This window comes from Antedon bifida, chromosome 2 (assembly GCF_963402885.1).
Source record: "Antedon bifida chromosome 2, ecAntBifi1.1, whole genome shotgun sequence".
Taxonomy (NCBI): Eukaryota; Metazoa; Echinodermata; class Crinoidea; order Comatulida; family Antedonidae; genus Antedon; species Antedon bifida.
The window spans coordinates 24,051,893-24,061,204 of NC_136227.1; the positions used below are offsets into that span (position 1 = coordinate 24,051,893).

General features: G+C 29.5%; 1 protein-coding gene across 1 annotated transcript; it reads right to left on the minus strand.

Annotated features, from left to right (window-relative positions):
• Positions 1–2,022: 2,022 nt before the first annotated feature.
• Positions 2,023–5,960, minus strand: LOC144834466 (uncharacterized). Its single transcript, XM_078689265.1, has 5 exons — positions 5,801–5,960; positions 3,707–3,784; positions 3,232–3,492; positions 2,856–2,904; positions 2,023–2,377 (listed from the first exon to the last, which is right to left on the minus strand). The coding sequence occupies exons 1-5, from the start codon at positions 5,958–5,960 to the stop codon at positions 2,233–2,235; spliced, it is 693 nt and encodes a 230-aa protein (XP_078545391.1). The 3' UTR covers positions 2,023–2,232.
• Between the last annotated feature and the right edge of the window lie 3,352 nt (positions 5,961–9,312).

Below are 9,312 nucleotides of genomic sequence, written 5' to 3' on the forward strand. Positions count from 1 at the left end.
GTTCATGCATATTCATTATTCATGAACCATATGTTCATGAATAATTCATTGCAGTGCAATGAAGTACAAATGGCCCAAAATATTTGATTTCATGAATTTTATTTACAAATAATTCATGAATTGTTATTGAATTAAATTCATAGATTGTTAATGACTAATGTTCATGAATTATTAAATAGTTTTAATGAATTTAAATTGAATAAAATTTATGAATTATTATTGAATAAAGTTCTTGAGTTGTTTATGAATAAAGTTATGAATTAATATTATTTTTTATGAGTTATTATTGAATAAAATTCATGAATTAATATTGAATACAATTCATGAATTATAATTGAATAATTTTCATGAACTATTATTGAATCAAATCCTTGAATTGTTATTGAATAACTTTCATGGATTATTATTGAATGCAATTCATGAATTGCTATTGAATACTTTTCATGAATTAGTATTGAAAACTTTTCATGAACTGTTATTGAATCAAATTCATGAGTTATTATTTATTGAATCAAGTTCATGAATTAGTATTGAATAATTGTTATGAAGTATTGCTGAATGTAGTTCATGAATTAGTATTGAATACTTTTCATGAATTATTATTGAATACTTTTCATGAATTAGTATTGAATAGTTTTCATGAATTAGTATTGAATACTTTTCATGAATTATTATTGAATACTTTTTATGAATTAGTATTGAATACTTTTCATGAATTATTATTGAATAATTTTCATGAATTATTATTGAATACTTTTCATGAATTATTATTGAATAATTTTCATGAATTATTATTGAATACTTTTCATGGATTAATATTGAATACTTTTCATGAATTATTATTGAATACTTTTCATGAATTAGTATTGAATACTTTTCATGAATTAGTATTGAATACTTTTCATGAATTATTATTGAATACTTTTCATGAATTAGTATTGAATACTTTTTATGAATTATTATTGAATACTTTTCATGAATTATTATTGAATACTTTTCAGGAATTATTATTGAATACTTTTCATGAATTATTATTGAATAATTTTCATGAATTAATATTGAATACTTTTCATGAATTAATATTGAATACTTTTCATGAACTATTATTGAATAGTTTTCATGAATTAGTATTGAATACTTTTCATGAATTATTATTGAATACTTTTCATGAATTATTATTGAATACTTTTCATGAATTAGTATTGAATACTTTTCATGAATTAGTATTGAATACTTTTCATGAATTAGCATTGAATACTTTTCATGAATTAGTATTGAATAAAGTTTATGAATTTTTGTTGAATAATTTTTATGAATTAGTTGAATAGTTTTCATGAATTATTATTGAATACTTTTCATGAATTAGTATTGAATACTTTTCATGAATTAGTATTGAATACTTTTCATGAATTATTATTGAATACTTTTCATGAATTAGTATTGAATACTTTTTATGAATTATTATTGAATACTTTTCATGAATTATTATTGAATACTTTTCAGGAATTATTATTGAATACTTTTCATGAATTATTATTGAATAATTTTCATGAATTAATATTGAATACTTTTCATGAATTAATATTGAATACTTTTCATGAACTATTATTGAATAGTTTTCATGAATTAGTATTGAATACTTTTCATGAATTATTATTGAATACTTTTCATGAATTATTATTGAATACTTTTCATGAATTAGTATTGAATACTTTTCATGAATTAGTATTGAATACTTTTCATGAATTAGTATTGAATCAAATTCATAAATTATTATTAAATAATAAATCATGAACTTGATTCAATAATAATAATTCATAATTATTTTTGAATAAAATTTATGAATTATTAAATAAACTTGAAACCCAACCCGAGTATTGTTCAATAATGTTTTTAAATCATTATTGAAAAATGTCCGTAAATTACTGTACTGTATTGGTAAATATAATTCCTCCATAGTAGTAGCTAACAATAAACAAATATTTTTGCAGCGTTAAAAAAAGACAACAAATTCTAAAGTAATTTCAGCAATGTTCTTTTATTTTTTAACTTTTTCCTTCTAGAGCTACTTGTTTTTTTTTCTAACCACTTTCATTGTATTTTGAAGTTTTTCCATTACTTCTTTCCTTGAAGACCCAGACACTACACGAATTATATCAAAAAAAATACATAGTCGGTCTTGATTAAGTGGAGGGCGAGGTCTGTCTCCACTTTTGACTGACTTTTTTCCTGTTATTGAACAGCTTTTAAGTTCTTCAATGGAAAATCGTCGTTTTCTTTATTTTTCGTTTGTACCAACTTTTCTAATTTGTATACCCTCTTCCTCAAATGTTGAACCTCCTTCTCCAAATTTCTAATCCTTCTGTCATTACCGATTCTAAAACAATAAAACCCGAAAAGTTTGATTATTTATTTATTTTTTGTGTAAGAGACAAAAAAGTACATACACGTAGACTAAACTAAATTTAACAGAATTCAATGTATTTCCAAGTAGATTATTTAGATGCAACTCTAGAGTATTATACTGTACTGTCAATTCACCCAGTACAATTCATTGAGAATTCTATTTCTGCCTTGCAAGCCAAGATTAGGAATTTTTTTTCCATACAATTGTTATACAAGTGGCTGAAATATATATATACATATAAACAATTTCATTTAATATTGTACTGTATGTACACATTATGCCACTAATCGATACTTTGTGTAATCAAAAGAATATTTTTTAAATTCATAATTGTATATATTTTTCGTGGCAAAAGTAGCAAATACTAGTAAACATTTAGTTGAATTTTCGTGGAAAAGTGAATTTTTTTTTATTGCGCAGCTTGCATAAATTTATGCTATTTCCTTACCTTTCTCTTTCTCTAAAGAAACTTTTCTCAGCTCTTCCTCTATCATTTTCTGTAATGACAATAAAAAATTGTTTTAGGAAAGTTCCTTATTGTATTTGCATTAGGAAGAGCACCCACTGGCATTGTTTGGTGGCACACAATGGTCGTGTTGGCTAAATAAAGGTGTTGGCCATGCTAAATCTAAAACAATAGTATTTGAAATTAACTTTACTGTAGAAATTACTTGAAATTAAAATTAAATATAATAATACAAATGGCAGTACAGTATATTTTCATTTAAAAAATGCTATGTCACAGCGCTGGTTCTAAGAATGCATGATCTGCATAAATATCTTTTACATTACAGCAGTAGAGTGTATTTATTATAGTCGCTTACCATTTTTATCATCTTTATCCTCAATTTCGTCATCTTCTTCCTCAATTTCGTCATCTTCTTCCTCAATTTCGTCATCTTCTTCCTCAATTTCGTCATCTTCTTCCTCTATTTCGTCATCTTCTTTCTCAATTTCATCCTCTTCATTCTCAATTTCATCAAAAATATCTTTTTCTGCTTCATCTTCATCGTCTTCTTTGTCATATTCTTCAGTTTCTGCATCTTCAGCTTTCTCCAATCCCTCGTTTTCTACCTGTGAAGCCCCTATTATAAACAAAACAAAGTGTCTTTATGATGGAAGTTAATTACCAAGATGTGAATTTTGTCATAGATATGTTGATGACTATAAGTAACAGTGTATATATATAGAAGATATTGAACCCCAAATTTTTGTTTAAAGCTTGTATTTACTAAATGTGTGACGGTTTTAGTAATACAAACAATATAACAACAATTTAATATAATTTCTATATCATACCTGGTCTTTTTCCAATATCTATTTCTTTAACAAGTTTTTCAGACTTCACAATTTCTTCAAGCTCCTTAATCTTTGAACCTATTTAAATTTATAATATAGTTAAAGTACAGAATATGTTATTAATGTTTTATACACTAGAGTACATAATCTTATATTTCTGTTTTTAAAATAAATTGGGTAACAACATTAATAAACTAAAGTATTACAGTATAAGCTTATTTATGCTTATAAAATGCATATCAAAGCCGATAAATTTAAGTGGGCCGAATCGTCTCAGGGCCGAATAGTCCCGGGCCGAACCGTCTCAAGGCCGAATCGTCCCGGGCCGAATCGTCCCGCTACCTTGCTGTTGCATGTCGTACAATAAGTACAATACAATACAATGTCACATGCCTGCTTGGATTGCTGATAGATGGCTGTTAATTCGTGAAACAAAAGCTTAAGAAATGCCTTTGTTTAAATACTATAAACAGTGACAGGGGTGTTAATTGTGAAATAACATGTTTGTTTTGGGAAAATGTTGTTTAATTTCAAATACCTTATTAATTAGGCCTAGATGACAAATCTCTAGGTCTAGGTACGGTGTCTAAATGGGGAATCCGTTTAAATCTTCCAGATGTTCGGGATAAAATTGCATCGCGCGCGGATTGATATTTTCATGTTGATTATGGGTGCACGTGGGCCGAATCGACCCGGGCCGAATCGTTCCGGACCCGGATTCGTCCAGTTTCGGGCGATCGATCGTGAAAACAAATAAGAGAACCCATAACTTTTCGGCGAAAAAAACAGGTCTTCCCCAATTTGTATTAACGGATTCTGCCAAAAAAAAAGGAAAGACAATTATTTCAGCAATGAGACAACGTCAGGCTAAGCATAGGCCTATAGCGATCTTTACTAGCTAGGCCTACAAAATTAAGCTAAGCTAGGCCTGTGACATCTACGATAGAACGCTCGACGCGAGCTACTTAGGTAGTGCATTGTTTTTCTCTTTTTATCATAATTAACCGTAGAACGTACATTTAAGACAAGAAATGACCTGGTTTAATGTTTTTAAAGACCCCTTCCCTGCAATTTTGGACGTTTTTTGGAAAATAATACATATATATCACTTTAAAAACATTAAACCATGTCATTTCTTGTCTTAAATGTACGTTTTATGGTAAATTATGATAAAAAGTGAGAAACAATGCACTACCTAAGTAGCTCGCGGCGATCGACCTCGTGGACGGTCTTAGGCCTAGCCTAGCTAGGCTTAGTTTTGTAGGCCTAGCTGGTAAACATCGGTAACGAACGAACATCGTACGCGAGCTATATACCTAGCCTGATGTTGTATAGTTGCTGCATTAATTGTCTTTCTATTTTTGCCAGACTCCGTTGATACAAATTGGGGAAAACCCGGTATTTTCGCTGAAAAGTTAGGAGTCTTCCATTTGTTTTGGCCTCACGATCGATCGAAAAGTGGGCGAATTACAGGTGAAAAACAAAAATATCAATCCGCGCGCAATGCATTTTGGGATTTATAGCGGGCCGCTATAATTATTAGAATCGACTTATTTTTCACATTTTTAACCGTTTAAAGACGAAAAAAGTTATCGCAATAGGACCATATAGTATTATTTTTACATTAAATATAGTTTGTGATCTTAAATTAGATCTAAAAAACGTAGGGAAGGGGGCTTTAAAGTTATATATATGCATTATTTCTACAAAACGACAAAAATTGCAGAGAATGCAACTTTAAGGGTTTACGGCCGCATGGCGCTACCTAATAATAAATATTAAGAAATTAACCCGATATGGGCCTACCAAGAAGATGAAAACAACTAGTTAGTCATATAGTTAACAGCAGTTAAACAAAATGAAATTCGAAAGACCAACACACAAAATAAAAAGGCTACCCTGCCCTAGCTAGAGGGAGAAAAAATAATATTTAGGCCCATGCAGTAAGCTACTCCATGTTTAGTTTAGGCCTAATCAATTAAAAAATTATACGTTTAACCATTGCGTAAAAACGGTTTTATAACAATGATCAATGATATATAAATATAATTAAATACAATTTGTTTAATTAAATTGATATGGTACTGTACATACCTGTCTTTACAATTCGAGCTGGGTAGTTCTTGCTTTGAAATCTGCACGAGACAACATCACCTTTCTTGTATTGTGAAATATCTTTTTTCGGAATCACTACAGTTCTTAAACTTATCACGCTATAGAGATTTTCTTCTATCCAAAATACAATTGCATACATCTTGAAACGCAACAAATCACGTCAAATACGAAAACACTTGCGAAAGAACACACTTATAAATAGAAATCTTAAAAACTGGAAACAATATTTGATACGCGTTATTTGAACGTTTGAAGTGAGGATGGTGTACGCTAATGATTAACTAAAAGACGGTTGTGGAATATGAAGTTCGCTCCTTTTTGCTTCGGACGAATCACGGACGGTGTTCGTTTAAAGATAACCAATCACAATACAGATGCATTTTGGTACTTTATTCAGCGCAGCCTTGAGAGGCCTACCACACTGTCACCATGCACCAATAAATCAAAGACTTATAAATAAATCCTAGAATAAACCGAATTCCGAAAGACCATTAGTAGGGCCAAACTGAAACAAAAAATACTTTAAAATGTTGAACTGTTATTCCAGATTCAATTCGTTATTTTAAATTAGTTATTCGAAATTTCGAATTTGTACAGTGTATTCTGAAAGACGGTTTTCTTTTTTTGTGTTTGCTTTTTCCAACTTTTTATATTTTCTGTACATAATTGTATATGTAATGCGTGTGTGATTCATATTTTCTTTACTGTTTTTGACGCACCTTTCATAAAATTGAGTGCCGCCGATGTAAATGGCGTAGATCAATAAATATTATTATTACAGTAAGCGCAATTTTTTTACTACTGAAGACGTGTACTTAATAATAATTATTATTTGGGTGGGGGCGAGAGGGGGAGGCTAAAGATAAGGCTACGAAAAAGATGGGGGAAAGTACCGCATGAACAACCTGAAATAATTATTATAGTTACATCCTGGTCCCAAATTGCTGAATATATATAGTTATGTTCCAATTCATTCATTCCATAATGGCTAAATTATAATTATTAATAATTAATTATCAATATTCATGAATAATAAATTCGAAATTAAAGATTGATATTAAGGTATAATACTATAATAATAATTAAAAATTTCGAGTTAAATATTTCGAATTCTAAATTGTTAATTTTTTTTCGATTGTGTAATGACTTCGGCTTGTACATAATGTAAAAACTGTTAACTAACAATAATAATTCAAATGACTCTCGGAATTTCGGAAATAAAAATGCATTGCCGAATAATATTGATAATTTATCGGTAATAACTTTGTACAGCACTTTATTTCAGAGGTTGAAAAGATTAAATCCTGGTTCGATTTTGGAATTATTTTTCTCCACGGTGTCACTAAAACCACAGAGGAAATGTTAAACTTCTGTTTATCCTCCTGTTTAATGATGACTAAATACCCAAAATAAATATAATGTTGATTGGGTCACAACAACGTCTCTCTTATATCAAACGCACCGATTTTGGTGACAGGAAATGGTAGCTAACTAAGGGCTAATTAGTAATTAATCCTCTTACTGAATTAGATAAACAATTTTTTATATCCTTAATTAGACAATCATTTCATTTATTCCACATTTATTTAGTCATCCGATTACAACAATATTGTAACAATACAGTAATAGTATTTATCTAATATCTAACTTGGTCGCGTAATTGTACGTATCTCTGTGGGAAGGATTGTTATGGGAAACAGTTTAGAAAAAAATAGGGCCTCTTTCTTCAATTTCATTTTCGTATTTCATTTTATTAAAAAAAAAAGATTATCTTGGCCAAGCGGAGAATGTAAGTATACGGTGGGGGTCGTTTGAATCCCTTGACTACGAGTCAGATTGTCGGACATACGACGGCATGTATACCTAAAGTTGCAACTCAACTGTAATAAGAATACTTCTAATTACAAGTTGAAATGTTTGTTAATTGTACCTGAACTGCATTTACAGTACGAAATATAAGTTTGTATTTTATACTTATTTTGACCACCGCTATGTGAACCAACCAAGTTTATGAGCCACAGGCCGAGGTGGGGGCTGTGGTGTTCCGAGTTTTGGGGAAGGGGGTTCGCCCGAACCATAAAAAAAAACAAACAAAAACAATTTCAGGCTCATAAGGCCATCGAGCAATTTACCATCGACATGATGATAAGGCCCTAATAACAATTCAAGATATGCGTTTAATGATATAAAAACTTTATTTTGGTAATATGCGTTTGGGGTTAAATGAACCCATTGAAACAGCAACGAAGTCAATAAATTAGGTCCATGGTCTTATATTACAATTTTGACAATGAATTATTTTGCAGGGAGCAGAGTAAAGTCAATCATATATAATTATTATAATTTATCATTTGTGAAATAAATGTTGAGTAAAAAATAAATTGTGTCAGTTGCCTAAGCTGTGCATCCAATACAAAAAAAACCAAATTAAGATAAGTAAGTTAATACTGTATTAGGAAACTCAAAAACATTTAATCACAAAATAATATTACAATAAATATAACGTAAGATCATGCCGAATGAAAATTTATATCAAACGCACCGATTTTGGTGACAGGAAATGGTAGCTAACTAAGGGCTAATTAGTAATTAATCCTCTTACTGAATTAGATAAACAATTTTGCTTTGATAGTATCCGACTGTTAGATGTATTTCTACATTTAGATAATACATTTTTACATGTATGATAATTATTCTATTAAAGGGTATTCTGTTGTGGATTATCACGTATTTTAAAGTGTCAATAATGGCAATTAGAAAGTAATGATTGGGTGAATATCAAAATTAATGTTAGTGTGATAACGCATGTGTCAGTGATTAATAATCCCTCCCATTATCGCCATAAACCGGCGGAAACAGAAAGTTGTATTATACAACTGCAAAATCAGAAGCGGCACACGTGATATGATTATATACAAATTGTATATAATCATATCACATTTAAAAAGTATAACACTTCGATGGCATCATCCAGCGGTAAAAGCGCTACTAGTAGGCATATTATGCCTACTAGTAGTAAGGCAGAAAATTACACCAAATTGATTGACAACGGCAAACAGAAATTCCGATGTACCGTCTGCTCAAGATTGTTTGCTTCTAAGCGAAGTGTTCTTCATCATTTATTTCGGGCACACAATTTCAGTAAGTAGGCCTCCATTTATTATTTATTGTAGGTTAATTATAATTTAATAAAACATCAATTAAAATAAAATAAATTAAAATAGGCCAGTAGTTTGTGCGACATCAAGGATATTATTAACGGGATCCTAATATCCTTCCCATTCTTCAAAATAAAAGTAATGATATTTATAAATGATAATACGAATTAAAAGTTTCTTTTATTATTGTTATCATTTTGACTGATGACTGAATTTACAGCGCTTGTGGTTTAATATAAATTAGCGGTAATAAATTCAGAACATTATTGGTATTTTAAATTTAATTCAGTGTATGCCTGATATTTATGATATGTTATTAATTATAATAAATTT

Excerpts from the sequence above, each read along its gene's own strand:
- LOC144834466 (XM_078689265.1), bottom strand. The coding sequence starts at position 5,960 with ATGTATGCAATTGTATTTTGGATAGAAGAAAATCTCTATAGCGTGATA. Across the intron at positions 3,785-5,800 it reads AGCTCGAATTGTAAAGACAG|GTTCAAAGATTAAGGAGCTT; the intron begins GTATGTACAGTA and ends AAATTTAAATAG. Across the intron at positions 2,905-3,231 it reads GGATAAAGATGATAAAAATG|AAAATGATAGAGGAAGAGCT; the intron begins GTAAGCGACTAT and ends TTGTCATTACAG.